Source organism: Sinohyriopsis cumingii, chromosome 3 (assembly GCF_028554795.1).
Source record: "Sinohyriopsis cumingii isolate HCF-2022 chromosome 3, ASM2855479v2, whole genome shotgun sequence".
NCBI lineage: Eukaryota > Metazoa > Mollusca > Bivalvia > Unionida > Unionidae > Sinohyriopsis > Sinohyriopsis cumingii.
The window spans coordinates 4,803,988-4,821,270 of record NC_142963.1 but is presented as its reverse complement, the minus strand read 5'-3'; the positions used below and the strand labels follow the sequence as shown (position 1 = coordinate 4,821,270).

The 17,283-nt window shown below is 42.7% G+C and overlaps 1 protein-coding gene across 1 annotated transcript in view; it reads left to right on the top strand.

Moving 5' to 3' along the window:
- The window catches only part of LOC149802402 (uncharacterized), a 100,646-nt gene that overhangs the window by 52,736 nt on the left and 30,627 nt on the right, over positions 1–17,283 (top strand). Inside the window, exon 2 of the mRNA XM_089951509.1 lies at positions 8,839–8,980. Within this exon, the coding sequence (XP_089807635.1) occupies positions 8,839–8,980 (142 nt within the window). The remainder of the gene's footprint in view (positions 1–8,838; positions 8,981–17,283) is intronic.

Below are 17,283 nucleotides of genomic sequence, written 5' to 3'. Positions count from 1 at the left end.
GTAACATGCCCGATCTTTCTTGAACTTTGATTTTGGGATAAGGTACTTTGTGAGCAGCAGCCACTGCCACTAAATTGGAAGGTCCTGCCACTGGGGAAGTTCTTTTGTGGGTCATCAATGGAGAAGTTCTTGGTGTGATCAACGTCTCCAAGTACTCTTCAGTTCTGGGTGTCATTAACGGAGAAGTGGACAAACGTGAAGCTGCCGGAGACGCAGTCACCGCCGTGGCAGGTCGTGGTTTGCGAGTGTAAGGTTGCGTCCTGGCCGAAGTGCCTCTCTTGCGACTAGTTTTCTGTGGACATTTCTTTTTCTGGGGGCTTCTTTTCTTTTTCCGGGGTGGTGGTGGTGTCTGGTCAGAGGAGGGTCCTGCCACTGGAGAAGTTCTCCTTGGGGACCTGGTCTTTTTCTTCTTGGGGCTTCGTTGGACTTTTGTCTTGGGTATAACTTTGGGGGCATTAGGATCCCATCTTAAGAGTGAGCGAATGATGACCCCTCCTAGAGTACCGCTCCCTCCAGGTTTCAAAATGATTTGTTTTTTGGTTTGAGTGTCGATGCGGGGATCGGCCAGTTGGACCAAAGCGACTTTGTTTCGATCAAAAAAGCGTTTGGTTTGATGAGGAATCTGAATGATTCCTTGGAGTAATTGACGTGCCGTCACCGTGAACCATCGTAAGACTTCTTTGAGACTAGCTTCTAAGACACGAGCTCGTGTTTGTGGATTTTTTTCTCGACTGATGCCATACAAGGCACGAATCAATTTGACGGGAAGATGCGACTGAAGGGACGTCATGTTCGCACTGTGTGAAACAGACGAAAAAGGGTCTGAGGTTTTTATAGATTTTTTTATGGGGAGTGAAATGAAGTCGAGGACGGAGACGTGTACAGGACAGGCCCTCCGTCTTGGCACCAGTGGTGAAACAAGTGGGTACGAAATCGCAAATCCTCGGGAGTCGTAGGTTTCAAATCGACGAGTAAATAGGCGTGTGGCGTTTGAGTGGCATCGTCGTACGCCTGAGTCAGCCAAGGCGTTCCTAACTGTTTGGCTAAGACTTGCACTTGCGATTTATCTCGAGGGCTTTTAAACAAGACCACGTAATGCGCATTGAGACTGATGGTGCGATGGGCTTTACTTTGTTGAAACAAATTTTGGGTGATGTAAACGACACTGGCATTACGGTGATGCCCTTTGCGCGTGAACCACAGTTTAATTTCTTCTTCGTCTTCTCCTAACATGTCGTCGAAAATGACCAAATGGGTTTGACGGGAGTCAGAGACGATGCCGTCGTCTTCTTTAGGAATGCCTTCCACAAACACGATGGAATCGCCTTGACTTTCTCGCAAGAGGCTGTACGCCGATTGCCACTCTTTGTAACACCACACCATCCGTTGAGGGGGCCAATCGATCAAATGATGTTTATGTTGGATCAAACGTTTGACGAATTCAGTTTTGCCAGAACCGCTAGGTCCAGCAATGAGCATGTTAAAGGGATGGCGAAGATACAAAGCCTCCCAACTGGCACGATCTAAGTGTTCGTCGATGACTTTGACAGTAGAGGAAGAGGGAGCAGAGACAGTAGAGGTAGCCATGGTGTGAGGAATGTCACTTGTGACACGAAAAAACAAACAAGACAAGAGTTTATATACTTTTTCAGAACACGTTTATTGAATGTTTTTTTCAAACATGAATACGAAAGACAAAAATACATAAAAGCCAAAGGCTTAAGTACAAGAATAAAAGGCACATGAACGTGGAATAAAAAACAAGTGTCTGTACAACAACCACATGTTTTGGGTAAAGTTCTAACCAGTTCTATAGTAGGGGGTAAGGTCACACAAGTGTCCTCCCGAAAGGGTCTTTCAGGCCTGTCCACGACAGTCCTGTCCTGGGTGACGGGTTCTTCTGGCACCGTCACTAACACAGGTTGAAAAGTAACTTTTTTCCTTGAATAACTCTCGTGCATACTGGGCCACCTCTTGTGTCCAAGCCTCAAAACCCTGGTCTCGGTGATGTCCAACATTTGACTCCTAACCAATCTGGTTTCTTCTTCGTCAACGACATGGTAAGTTACTTCAATGAACAATGAACTATTGGTCTTGGACGTTGTCCCTTTTTATATGCTGACCAATATCGATGTGACCGTACGGCAACGTAAAGTGATTGCGAAGTCTAATTCGCTTCTGGTACACGATTTGATAGATTTTTTCCAGGGGCCGACTGACGATGTGGTGAGTGGGTAAACGTACAATCTTGTTCGGTTGATAAGTGGTCACTTTAAAGTTTCCATCCTCTCCCGATTGCAAGTCTTCTTTAAATACCCCAAAGTTGACCACTCGACTGGTACGATGATTCAGAGTCAGTCCTTTCACTTTGCACGTCGTGTGCACTTCTCCTTGTTTGTCACGGTATTCGTAGCCGTAATTTTTGGGACCACCACTGACGAAACTTAGAATCTTGTCGTCGGGATGCTCGTCTGTCCAGGCTCCTAAACGGTCTCCTTCGATGTCAGGGTGCTGTTGAATCGGGTGATGGATGTAAATGCAACTGTCCGTGTCAAAGTACAGGACGCGTTCTTCTAACAGTTCTAAAGCTTCGTACAATTTTAAGCGAGCATGAGCTGTCACGTAAGCCGCAATGAAGACATTTCCAAAAGGGTCGTCTTGTACAAAGTCCAGATCTTCTTCGTAATTGACCAAGATCAAATTCTCTCGAACGACGTCCACGTGTTTCATGTATTTGGTTTTGTCGTGAATCATCTGGAAGTAGCGGGAAGGTTCTGTCAAATATTCCGTCTTGGGTAAACACGGTCGTTGTGCCATTTTACCCCACAAGCAATTTAACATCACTTTGGCAAACGATCGCCTGCCTTCGTTTTTTTTTGATGTGGTCTAAGGAGATGCCTTCTTGTGCGTAGCATTTCTCTTTGAATTGTATTTGGTCTTCGGGAGTGTGACACCAGGAAGGATAGCCGCTGGCTTCTTGTTTCAGTTTCAAAAAGGCATCCACGTAGTCGGCGAAAATGCCTTTCTGAGTAGGGTCACCCTTGTGGTACTGTTGTGTCTTGGGAAAGTGGCAAATTTCGTACACTTCTAACAGTTGGTATCCCATGTCCAGAGCTTTGAACAATTCCACGCTGACCCAGGTTCCCGTCAAGGCGCGTTCTTCCTGGCTGTGATGGCAAGGTTGGTCCTGGTTGCACGTTTCGGCACAAGTACGGCACAAGGGAAACATCAGTTTGCCTTGACAATGGTGAGGTAAGACGGGATGGTATAGGTTCGTGGGAGGCAAAACTTTACACTTGATCAAGCCTTCGTATTGTCGAATGTTTTTCAGGTCGATGTGTTCCGTCAACAATTGCGGGTGCCCTACAGGAAAGCGACAATATTTGCATACGTAGGGATACAGCGAACACACGTCCAAGTATTTGATTTCTTCTCCTTTCTCTTCGTCGGCTTGGTACAGCAAACAGGTGGCATTGGTCCTTCCTCCGTACAAACTATCCCTCGGGTTCAGCGGGTCCATGAACTGGTAACTTTCCACGAGGCGTTTAAACTCGGGATCGGTTTTCAAACGGTGATCGTACTCGTGTTCCCACATTTCCACCACTTGGTATCCTTGCTGTTCTAACTTTAGGCGTCGCTGACAAGTGTCCTGGTACAAGTCTTCCATGGTTCGTTGCAAAAACTGATTTTTAGTGTCACGGTCAGGGTAACAGATGGGACATCCGTGAAATAAGCAACCGTTAAACTCGTACACGATCTTGGGGTTTTCTAAGTCCCAGCCATCTGCCGAATACGTTCCGATGGTCTTTTCGCCTCCTCCGTTGCGGGCATGCTGAATCCATTTGTCTTCCTTGTCGCACAAGTAATGTAACCAACGTAGGGCTTTGACCGAGTATTGACGTTTGACATAGTGGGTCGTTTGAGGACTGATGTCAGCCACGGTGTTTTAAGGCATGAATCGCTGGCGGTACACTAAGGAACACGCTTTGGCAATGGTGCAAGCTTCTTTCAAAGGATCGACCCCTCCGTGTTCCATGAACAGTTCTCGAAATTTTCCACAGCAACGTCGTAAAATGTCCACGTCAGAACGACAATACTTTAACATTTCTTCCTGAAAGTCGAAGGGGTCAGAGGCATGAGCCTGGTACCAAGCGTAGAAAGCTTCTCGTTGTTCGGTACGCATGTTGTCGGGGTCGTAATAGTGAGCCTCAGGTAAATGGGGTAGAACGGCATGTTGATTGGCTTCCGTATTGAAAAAGTGTGGAAAGTACCCTTTAGCCATTTCTGTCATTCCAAACGTTTTAGGCATTCGACTCAAAGGCATGGCCAAGTAACTCATCGAATCTTTAAACTGTACTTGTCCCACTTGCATGAAAATGATTTTGGCTCCGTTCAAAGTCACTTTAGGACGTTCGGTGCCTTGTTCCGTATAGTATCTCAAAAGAAACTGTCCATCGTATCCGGAGAAATTGTGAGCCATCACCGTGGCATGACGATGACAATCTCCGTAACGTTCGATGTCCTCTTTGCTCCATGTCTTGTCGATGGGGTCTAAGACCCATTGGGCAAAATCGGCTAACGTGTTTGGTCCTCCAAAGATTTTTTCACGTCCTCCAGGAATCTTGCTGCAGTGAGGGCAATGACTGAAGATAGGTTCTTGAATGCACTTCTCGCACGCTCGATGAGCCACGCAGAAATTAGGAATGTGAATGCCGGTCTCTTGCATGCATTCGAAATCGAAAAAGATGAAATTGCCTTTCTTCTTGTGACCGTCCTCTTCCTCTGGTGGGGGTTGGTATTTTTGCACGTAACATTCGTGTTCCAAGTCCACGATGTGGTGACAAATGTGACATTTTTTCTTTCCTCGACATACGTGTGCCTTGGTATTATTGGTACGTATGCCTTGTCCACACGTAGGGCACAATCTCAGCAGTTGACAAGCACATTTCTTCTGTGAACCTTGTGTTTTCAAATGTTGCTGGTAACAGGTAGGGCTGACAAACGTGCGCAGACAAGTTGAACAAGGCACTGGTTCTTCGCTCAGACAGGGTGGAGAGGCCAAACATCCTGGGCATTTCCATCCACAAGACTTGTGTTGCTCTCGATTGTTATTACCATAATCACATTTCTCACAATAATAACTGTATCCCAGGAATCCAGTGATACTGGTAATGGTATCGAAATGTTCATCGTGATAATAGACATGAATGTATTTTCCGTCCTTAAAATCTTGGCCTCGAAACAACAGAGTTCCACGCATTTCTTAAGGGTGCACTTTCAAGGTGTAGCGTGGAGCTAGGGCATCTTGCAATTTTTGCATCTCAGGAATGCCACAGGGTGTGTCTTTGGACAGTCCGGCTTGTTGTAACAGGAGTTCTGCTTCATTTCGTTGTTTGGCTCGATCGGATCGTTGAATAGTTTTCCAGGTTCTTTTCCATTCTACCGTGTCGTTCTTGTTGGCATAGGTTCGTCCCACCACGATGGCACGGGCTAAACACATCTGGTCTTGAGGGTTGTGAATTCGGACGGGACTTGTTTTGGTGTTGCGAAGGTTGTCCACCAATAACATCTTTTTGCGTCCTGTCCCTTGAGGAAGAGAGACGTGGGCCATTTTCAGTGTGGCTTTACCATCGGTGATGTCAAACTGGTCATTAGATTGTTGTACGTGTTGAATCTTGTTCATGATTTTGGAAGGGGTTAGTTCTGCGGGTCTGCTAAACTCGATCCAAACAGGGGATTTCAAACCGTCGTGATCTATGGATAGTGTCAAGCGATCGTCTTCTTTGGGTTGACATTGTCGCTTGAGTGCGGTGAGCAAAGAATCCCACATCTCGGTGATAAACCCTTCTGCTTTCTCCAAGGGTACGTCGGCCTTGAAATCTTTAAACTTCACCGTGTAGGTGTAAGCCGTGGTTCTAAATTTTCTAGAGGAGCGCTTTTCCGTCTCTCGAATGGAATAGTACTTTTCAGGGTTGACTAAGGGTGGTGAACTTGGTTTAGAGGGTTCGGATTCTGGTTCACTCATGTCCTCTTCAAAATCACTGGCATGAATTTGTGCCAAGATTTCAGCCCTGGTACGAGGCGATAGATCACGTTTCTGCCTATTACTTTCTTCTTCTTCTTTCTTCTCGAATGAATAGGATCGTTTCATCTTGAGTGCAGAACGTCAAATGACTCAAGTTCAAACACCGTAGACTAATTTATAGTCATGGCAAACCAGCGTATATAAAAAGGGTGTGTGTCTTGTCCTTTCACTATTCATTTCACTCTCAAACCGAGGAGAACGATGGAAGAGACTAGCCAAATCGAACGTTTCGTCAGAGCTTTGCGAGGGGTCATTAGAAAATTCTCTTCAGACCAGCCGACAGACTACTCTCCTTCCTTTCGAGATAAGAGTCAGGATACTTGCCATATCTGTCAGAAGAAAGGGCATTGGTCTTCAGAGTGTCCAGACCGTCAAAAAAGAACAAAAAACAGGGGCTAAAAAAGACAAAAGTCAAGATACCTGTTATTATTGTGAAGAAAAAGGACATTGGTCTCCAGATTGCCCAAAAAAGAAACAAGAGGAGTCAGAAGAAAAGAAGGATTCTTCAGAAGAAGAGAGGGATTCTTCAGAAGAAGAGAGGGATTCTTCAGAGGAAGAAAGAAGACAATTCTATTTAAAAGAAGCAAAGAAACAGGAGAAGAAAAGAAGAAGGGAAGAAAATGAGGAAAAAACGGTGAAGAAATTCAAAAAACAGAGAGACTAAACAAGGAGAAAGAAGAAGTCAATGCACTTTTAATTAAAGTGTTGTGCTGTGAATTGGATTGTAAAAAATGGATAAATGAATACATGAACGATATAAGGTAAGTGTCTTTGAGTTTTGATTTTAAAATAAGAAGCTACACTCACGCACTCATACACAGACACGTACTATAAGGGTAAAATGGGTGGGGTTTATTTTTGAGTTATTGGCAAATTGAAATTGTATTTCTTTTCGAGAAATGTTGGTGGCCCTGAAAAGGGCCTTTTTATTTTGGTGTAGGGGTGAGTTTAACCAATCAACTTTAACTGCCTTAAGCCTTTGCCACGGCCAAGGCCTACTTCTGATGATTGGGTTGAAATCACTAAGGGTGGTACGATAGGCTTAGTCACAGGGTTGGCGTGTTTAGCTCGGGAAGGTCGTATTCTCTTCGGTCGTGAAACAAATGTATCAGACTTCTTAACTCCGCTAAAATGTCCAACAGTACCGTAGCCGTTTGATTTTCACCCTCTTGTTTCTTTGCTGCTACTTCTTCTTGCTGTTGTTGCTGTTGTTTTTTCTTACCTCTTCTTGTTGCTGTTGCTGTTGCTGTAGGAGAAAAGCTTGTTCCGCTTCCTTTTGTCGTTGCATAAATTTCTCCAATTCTTCTTTCTGTCTCTGTCTAAAATTCTCCACTTGCGGTAATGAAGAAGGTAACGAAGGTTCCGGAACAAATTCTTGCGAGGTAAGAAAATCCACAAAATCCCAATGTACCTCTTCTGAAAGTAAGTCCGGGTTCCCTTGGGCAGTCTCCCCTGCTGGTGCACCCCAATGGATCGTTTTCTGAGTTTCCGTCATGTTGAATCACTGTCGCATAGATTGACTGCACACAAGCGCTAACGAATCTATATAGACCACGTGACGTCACAGACTGCTCTCTTCGGATTGGATGCGAGCTGACTGAATTTTGTAACGCGTGTTCGGATTGGTGAATGAATTCAATCCGTTTCAATCCTTCCTCTACCTATAAATAAGCGCAGTTCAGTGCATTGATTCACCTATTCTCGTCGCTTCAAGATGTGGACCACAGTTGAGTCATCCACCCTTGTGTCTTCCATGATGTTTAGGACGGACATGCTTATGTATGTCAGGTCCAAGTGGACTGTTGTTGATAGGACAGATACTAGTCAATGGATGAGGAGAGTTTACATAGAAAGACAAGGATGTCTCAAGAGGGTACTTGTGAATGGACCGGCAGTTAGAAGGAGTTTAAGAAGAAGAAGAAGAAGAAGAAGATGTGACAGATGCCATCTATGTTAATATTAATATTAACATAAACCCAAAGGCCCTTTTCAGGGCCAGCCATATTTATCGAAAAGAGATAGCCTTTCCATTGCCTACCCCTTTTTTTAAATTTAAATTTAAATTTAAATTTAAAAAAAAAAATCCCATATTCAATTCCCCTTGTCCCTAGACAAACCAAACTCTATTCCCATGTTAATTTCCCCTTGTCGCTAGACAGACCCACACTATAGTTCCATGTTAAATTCCCCTTGTCGCTAGAGTGACCCACGATTTTTCTCCATGTTAATTTCCCTTGTCGCCAGATTGTCCCACGATTTTTCTCCATGTTAATTTTCCATTGTCGCTAGAGTTGCCCAAGGGGTCTTGTAATGCTAATTCCCATTGTCGCTAGGGTGCCCCCATTTACTACTACTATATCTTCCATGCAGCTAGTTTAAGTGGTGTCGAATAAGTCTGAGAACATTACACATTATACATTGCGCAAGGTGCCTTTGTAAATATGGAAATGATGTGGAATAATGTCTTAGGAATATAGTACCAGAATAATAAAACAGAGGTTCCACTAATATGATAAATCAGGGTGACCAGGATTTCAGTTTTTAATTTCTGGTAGTCCCAACTATAAACCACTTATGTACTGAAAGCCCTATAATGTTTTATATTTTAATTTCTTTAGTGCAAACATTCTGAAATGTTTTTCGGATAGCCGAGCTCTGTTAGAGGATAGCCGAGCTCTGTTAGAGGATAGCCGTGCAGTGTTAGAGGATAGACGGTCAGTGTTAGAGGATAGACGGGCAGTGTTAGAGGATAGACGTTGTTAGAGGATAGATGGGCAGTGTTAGAGGATAGACGGACAGTGTTAGATGATAGCCGAGCTCTGTTAGAGGATAGCTGTGCAGTGTTAGAGGATATCCAAGCAGTGTTAGAGGATAGCCGGGCAGTGTTTGAAAATGGTAAGGAGCTTAGATAATAGTAGATTATTCATTTTTATTTGGATTTTTCAGTACAGGAGGATACATATTCTTGGATGATTATGAGTGGGAGGATAGTTTTCACAGCACTAGATTACTATAACTAATAAGAACAGTGTGATGTACAGTACATTATTTCTTCTTCATTCAGAATGTTGTTGTTGTTGTAGGGTTTAACGCACAATGGGCTATACATGGCGGCCAGTATTGATGTTGGAGTAAGAAGCGGAGAAAACTCCGAAAAGAACCAACAAGCTGTATTGGCCCAACCCGAGATTCGATCCTTCGCTAATAGAGGTGAGATGACAGTGATCCGCAGCTGTGATCGCTTTAGACCACTCGGTCACTCAGGGCCTCTCATTCTCAATGCACAAGCATGTAATTTTTCATCCCAAATTTACTTGACAAGTACCTGATACACTTTTTAAGTTGCCAATCATGCTCAAAAATCATCCTTAGTATCGAGGACAAAGCGAGGCAGCTGCTAGTACCATTTGTTTTAAAAAGATAAGTCTTTGGTATGACTCGTCTGTGGTTAAAACGTGCGGGAGGTCACTAGTTCGATCCGCGACCAAGTCATTACCAAAAGACTTATACAAATGTTGGTAGCAGCTGACTCTCTTAGCGCTCAGCATTAAGAAGTAAGTGTTAGTACTGGTCGGCCTGGTGTCAGAATAATGTGAATGGGTGTGGCATTATGGTACATGTCTGCGGAATGATGCATCAGTGCAAGACATCACTAAAAACTACTACATCACAAGCATAATAGTGATGTGACTAATATAGTTAAACTTACGTCAAAAGTTACTCACACAAACAGGCATGAATATAACAAAAATCACTAGCGTTATATGTGATATCAAAGTTTCTAATAATTGGCAAGTATGTATGATGTAGTCATGCGTGTTTCAAGACCTCATACTATCTGTTACATGACCCGAACAGTGCAGTACTTGACAGAATTTGTATGACATGACCCGTATTGTGCAGTATTTTGTACAAAATTTTGTACACATGACCCGTACATTGCAGAACGTGACACAAATTTTTATCACATGACCAGTACAATCCAGTAATTGACTCATAATATGTTTCATCTGACTCGTACAGTGCAGTACTTGACACAAATTATTTATCACATGACTCATACAGCGCAGTACCTGACATAAAATGCTTACTATACTACTTATACACTACATTACTTTGCATCTAAAATATTTACTACATGACTGGTACACTGCAATACTTTGCATTTAGCCTGTTCTAATGTTTTGATTTGTTCTGTGATTTTGGCTAATATAAAGTTGCAAGCAGGGACTATTCTAAATCTGAAAATTTAGAAAAAAGTGACTAATTCTCCCACCATTAGAAAAAGGAAGGTTTTGGGTGAATGTTTTGAATATTGGAATGATTTATATAAAAACAACCAATAAAGAAAGGGTTTCGGTTTTATAATATAAATAAATGTGAATCCCGCAATCGTGTGTCTTAGATTAGACCTTTGCTTTGTGCCTTTCTTTCTCTTTTCTACAACGACTGATAGTGTATGCAAACGGAAAGATGGAACGAGTGGCTCTATGTCATTTTCATTATTGTTATATTATATCCATATACATCCATCAATTAACACAGAAACAGAGAAATAATTATACTCAAAAATTTAAAATGCAAATATCATTTGGAGAAAATTGTTTAATTGCCCAGATGATGGTACAAAAACATTTTAGTCAAAACAATCGTACAACGGATAATTCAATTTTATTTTATATCTGACATATGACACACTCCCTCCTTATGTAAAGGTGAGAAGCTCGGTTGTTTACCCATGTGGAGGGGCTTCGAGTCTCCATGTGATCTAAAGCGCTCACCGTTACGGATCACTGCCATTTCACCTCTGTCTGCGTGCATTCGAGTCTCGGACTCGTCCAATGTGGGTAAGTGAGAAAGCTTGCCAGTAGCTGCTCGTGGGTAGGTGGCTCTTTTCGGGATTTTCCCCGGGTCCTTCGTCCATCATTTATACTGGACTCCATGTAAAGCCTATTATGTGATGAAAAATGGCGTTAAACACTACAACAACAACCCGTGTTTTAGATGTTTAACCATAGGGCAGGATAACTTCGACGTTTAGAGAATCTTCACCCAGCGGTGTATAAAGACGAACATACAGAATGAACTTATCACAATGTCCCACAATGCTGTTTCACGTTTTTTTATATATTCCACTTACAAAATGTTAACTATCAACGTCGTTATCTTTTCTATTTTATCTTGTATATTTAATGTTTACATTTATTTTAAAGGCTTTATCTACCTAACGTTTTGTGCAATTCTTCAATTTTACATTATTAGAACTTTAATTTCACTTGTACTATAAAGCCAGTATTGTTCATAGATGTTACTGAGCTCTGATATATTTAGCCATGTATCTATATTTAAAAGTGCAGGGTTAAATACATAGGCCAAATATCAATGGGGATTTTGGAGGTGAGCCTCCTGTGTGTTCCACTTCGCACAGGCTCTAAGACCTTGAGAAATGTCTTATGCTAAACAAAATCTAAACTAAAGTTAACAACCTATATTTCATGCAATTTTATAAAAAGCCCATCCTGTGCAGTCTTGCTAGGATATAATGAAATTCTGGTTGGGTATTTTTCGAATTGCAAATTGCACCTAATCGCTCATAAGGTTTATATTCAATTTATAAGTGATTAGGTTCAAACATCTGTATGTCGTCATGTCTTAAAGGAAAATGTGCTTTTAGGCTGGATTTAATTTCCTTTCATTTGTCTTTTCATACAGCTCAAGAATATCTAGTCCCCCCAAAAAATCACATAGATATCCAGTACAAAGTCACATAGTTAGCTGTTGCAAAAATCACATAGCTATCCAGTACAAAGTCACATAGTTAGCTGTTACAAAAATCTCATAGCTATCCAGTACAAAGTCACATAGTTAGCTGTTACAAAAATCACATAGGTACAAGTGCAAACGCACATAGTTAGCTGTTACAAAAATCACATAGCTATCTAGTAAAAAGTCAGATAGTTAGCTGTTACAAAAATTACATAGCTATCCAGTAAAAAGTCACATAGTTAGCTGTTACAAAAATCACGTAGCTATCCAGTACAAAGTCACATAGTTAGCTGTTACAAAAATCACGAAGCTATCCAGTAAAAAGTCACATAGTTAGCTGTTACAAAAATCACATAGCTATCCAGTAAAAAGTCACATAGTTAGCTGTTACAAAAATCACGTAGCTATCCAGTACAAAGTCACATAGTTAGCTGTTACAAAAATCACATAGCTATCCAGTAAAAAGTCACATAGTTAGCTGTTACAAAAATCACCTAGCTATCCAGTAAAAAGTCACATAGTTAGCTGTTACAAAAATCACATAGCTATCCAGTTACCTTCGTTACCTTCTTCATTACCGCAAGTGGAGAATTTTAGACAGAGACAGAAAGAAGAATTGGAGAAATTTATACAACGACAAAAGGAAGCGGAACAAGCTTTTCTCCTACAGCAACAGCAGCAAGAAGAAGAGCTAAGGAAAAAACAACAGCAACAACAGCAAGAAGAAGTAGCAGCAAAGAAACAAGAGGCTGAAAATCAAACGGTCACGGTATTGTTGGACATTTTAGCGGAGTTAAGGAGTCTGAAACAAATGTATCAGACTTCTTTATTACGGCCGAAGAGAATACGACCTTCCCGAGCTAAACACGTCAACCCTGTGACTAAGCCTACCGTACCACCCTTAGTGATTTCAACCCAATCATCATCATCAACATTACGCAGTCCAGAAGTAGGCCTTGGCCGTGGCAAAGGCTTAAGGCAGTTAAAGTTGATTGCTTGAACTCACCCCTACACCAAAATAAAAAGGCCCTTTACAGGGCCACCAACATTTCTCGAAAAGAAATACAATTTCAATTTGCCAATAACTCAAAAAAATAATTAACAGCCCATTTTACCCCTATAGTACGTGTCTGTGTATGAGTGCGTGAGTGTACGTTCTTATTTTAAAATCATAACTCAAAGACACTTACCTTATATCATTAATTTATTCTTTTATCCATTGTTACAATCCAATTCACAATTCACAACAGAACACTTTAAAAAAAGTTCATTGACTTCTTCTGTCTTCTTGTTTAGTCTCTCTGTTTTTTAAATTTCTTCACCGTCACACTCTTTTCCTCTTCTTCCTCCTCACTTTCTTCCCTTCTTCTTTTCTTCTCCTGTTTCTTTTTCTTCACCTGTCTGATTTCTTCCTCTGAAAAATCCCTCTCTTCCTCCGAAGAATCCCTCTCTTCTTCTGAAGAATTCCTCGTTTCTTCTGACTCCTCTTGTTTCTTTTTTGGGCAATCTGGAGACCAATGTCCTTTTTCTTTACAATAATAACAGGTATCTTGACTTTTGTCTTTTTTAGCCCCTGTTTTTGTTCTTTTTTGACGGTCTGGACACTCTGAAGACCAATGCCCTTTCTTCTGACAGATATAGCAAGTATCTTGACTTTTATCTCGAAAGGAAGGAGAGTAGTCCGTCGGCTGGTCTGAAGAGAATTTTCTAATGACCCCTCGCAAAGCTCTGACGAAACGTTCGATTTGGCTAGTCTCTTCCATCGTTGTGCTCGGCTTGAGAGTGAAATGAATAGTGAAAGGACAAGACACACATCCTTTTATATAAGCTGGTCTGCCATGACTATAAATTAGTCTATGGTGTTTAAACTTGAGTCATTTGACGTTTTGCACTCAAGATGAAACGATACTATTCATTTGAGAAGAAAGAAGAAGAAAGTAAGAGGCAGAAACGTGATCTATCGCCTCGTACCAGGGCTGAAATCTTGGCACAAATTCATGCCAGTGATTTTGAAGAGGACATGAGTGAACCAGAATCCGAACCCTCTAAACCAAGTTCACCACTTCTAGTCAACCCTGAAAAATACTATTCCATTCGAGAGACGGAAAAGCGCTCCTCTAGCAAATTTAGAACCACGGCTTACAAATACACGGTGAAGTTTAAAGATTTCAAGGCTGAAGTGCCGTTAGAGAAAGCAAAAGTGTTTATCACTGGGGTGTGGGATTCTTTGCTCACTGCACTCAAGCGACAATGTCAACCCAAAGAAGACGATCGCTTGAGACTTTCCATACAACACGACGGTTTGAAATCCCCTGTTTGGATCGAGTTTAGCACCCCTGCAGAATTGACCGCTTCCAAAGTCATGGACAAGATTCAACACGTACAACAATCTAATGATCAGTTTGACATCAGTTTGGAAAAGCCACACTGGACATGACCCACGTCTCTCCTCCTCAAGGGACTGGACGCAAAAAGATGTTATTGGTGGACGACCTTCGCAGCACCAAAAAGAGTCTCGTCCAAATTAACAACATTCAGGACCAGATGTGTTTAGCTCGAGCCATCGTGGTGGGACGAACCTATGCCAACAAGAACGACACGGCAGAATGGAAAAGAGCCTGGAAAACTGTTCGACAATCGGACCGAGCCAAACAACGAAACGAAGCAGAACTCGTGTTGCAACAAGCTGGCCTGTCCAAAAAAACACCCTGTGGCATTCCTGAAATGCAAAAATTGCAAGATGTCCTAGCTCCACCTACAACTTGAAAGTGCACCCTCAAGAAGTTCGCGGGTCTCTGTTGTTTCGAGGCCAAGATTTTAAGGACGGAAAATACATTCATGTTTATTATCACGATGACCATTTCGATACCATTACCAGTATCACCGGATTCCTGGGATATATTTATTATTGTGAGAAATGTGATCGTGGTTTTAATAATCGAGAGCAACACAAGCATTGTGGATTGAAATGCTCAGGATGTTTGGCCTCTCCACCCTGTCTGAGCGAAGAACCAGTGCCTTGTTCAACTTGTCTGCGCACATTTGTCAGCCCTACCTGTTACCAACAGCATTTGAAGACGCAAGGTTCACAGAAGAAATGTGCTTGTCAACTGCTGAGATTGTGCCCTACCTGTGGACAAGGCATACTTACTAATAATGCCAAGGCACACGTATGTCGAGGAAAGAAAAAATGTCACATTTGTCACCACATCGTGGACTTGGAACACCAATGTTACGTGCAAAAATACCAACCCCCACCAGAGAAAGAGGACGGTCACAAGAAGAAAGGCAATTTCATCTTTTTCGATTTCGAATGCATGCAAGAGACTGGCATTCACATTCCTAATTTCTCCGTGGCTCATCGAGCGTGCGAGAAGTGCATTCAAGAACCTATCTTCAGTCATTGCCCTCACTGCAGCAAGATTCCCGGAGGACGTGAAAAAATCTTTCGGGGACCGAACACGTTAGCCGATTTTGCCCAATGGGTCTTAGACCCCGTCGACAAGACATGGAGCAAAGAGGACATCGAACGTTACCGAGATTGTCATCGCCATGCCACAGTGATGGCTCACAATTTCTCCGGATACGATGGACAGTTTCTTTTGAGGTACTATACGGAACATGGCACCGAGCGTCCTAAAGTGACTTTGAATGAAGCCAAAATCATTTTCATGCAAGTGGGACAAGTACAGTCTAAAGATTCGATGAGCTATTTGGCCATGCCTTTGAGTCGAATGCCTGAAACGTTTGGAATGACAGAAATGGCTAAAGGGTACTTTCCACACTTTTTCAATACGGAAGCCAATCAACACGCCGTTCTACCCCATTTACCTGAGGCTCACAATTACGACCCCGACAACATGCGTACCGAACAACGAGAAGCTTTCTACGCTTGGTACCAGGCTCACGCCTCGGACCCTTTCGACTTTCAAGAAGAAATGCTAAAGTATTGTCGTTCCGACGTGGACATTTTACGGCGTTGCTGTGGAAAATTTCGAGAACTGTTCATGGAACACGGAGGGGTCGATCCTTTGAAAGAAGCTTGCACCATTGCCAAAGTGTGTTCCTTAGTGTATCGACAACGATTCATGCCTGAAAACACCGTGGCTGTCATCAGCCATCAAACGACCCACTATGTCAAAAGTCAATTCTCGGTCAAAGCCCTACGTTGGTTACATTACTTGTGCGACAAGGAAGACAAATGGATTCAGCATGCCCGCAGCGGAGGGGGTGAAAAGACTATCGGAACGTATTCGGTCGATGGCTGGGACTTAGAAAACCCCAAGGTCGTGTACGAGTTTAACGGTTGCTTATTTCACGGATGTCTCGTCTGTTACCCTGACCGTAGCACTAAAAATCAGTTTTTACAACGAACCATGGAAGACTTGTAACAGGACACTTGTCAGCGGCACCTAAAGTTGGAACAGGAAGGATACCAAGTGGTGGAAACGTGGGAACACGAGTACGATCACCGTATGAAAACCGATCCCGAGTTTAAACGCCTCGTGGAAAGTTACCAGTTCATGGACCCCCTGAACCCGAGGGATAGTTTGTACGGAGGAAGGACCAATGCCACCTGTTTGCTGTACCAAGCCGACGAAGAGAAAGGAGAAGAAATCAAATACTTGGACGTGTGTTCGCTGTATCCCTACGTGTGCAAATATTGTCGCTTTCCTGTAGGGCACCCGCAATTGCTGACGGAACACATCGACCTGAAAAACATTCGACAATACGAAGGCTTGATCAAGTGTAAAGTTTTGCCTCCCACGAACCTATACCATCCCGTCTTACCTCACCATTGTCAAGGCAAACTGATGTTTCACTTGTGCCGTACTTGTGCCGAAACGTGCAACCAAGATCAGCCTTGTCAGCACAGCCAGGAAGAACGTGCCTTGACGGGAACCTGGGTCAGCGTAGAATTGTTCAAAGATATGGACATGGGATAGCAACTGTTAGAAGTGTACGAAATTTGCCACTTTCCCAAGACACAACAATACCACAAGGGTGACCCCAGTCAGAAAGGCATTTTCGCCGACTACGTGGATGCCTTTTTGAAACTGAAGCAAGAAGCCAGCGGCTATCCTTCCTGGTGTCACACTCCCGAAGACCAAATAAAATTCAAAGAGAAATACCGAGAACAAGAAGGCATCACTTTAGACCACATCGAGAAAAACGAAGGCAGGCGATCGTTTGCCAAAGTGATGTTAAATTGCTTGTGGGGAAAAATGGCACAACGACCGTGTTTACCCAAGACGGAATATTTGACCGAACCTTCCCGCTACTTCCAGATGATTCACGACAAAAACCAAATACATGAAACACGTGGACGTCGTTCGCGAGGATTTGATCTTGGTCAGTTACGAAGAAGATCTGGACTTTGTACAAGACGACCCTTTTGGAAATGTCATCGTTGCGGCTTACGTGACAGCTCA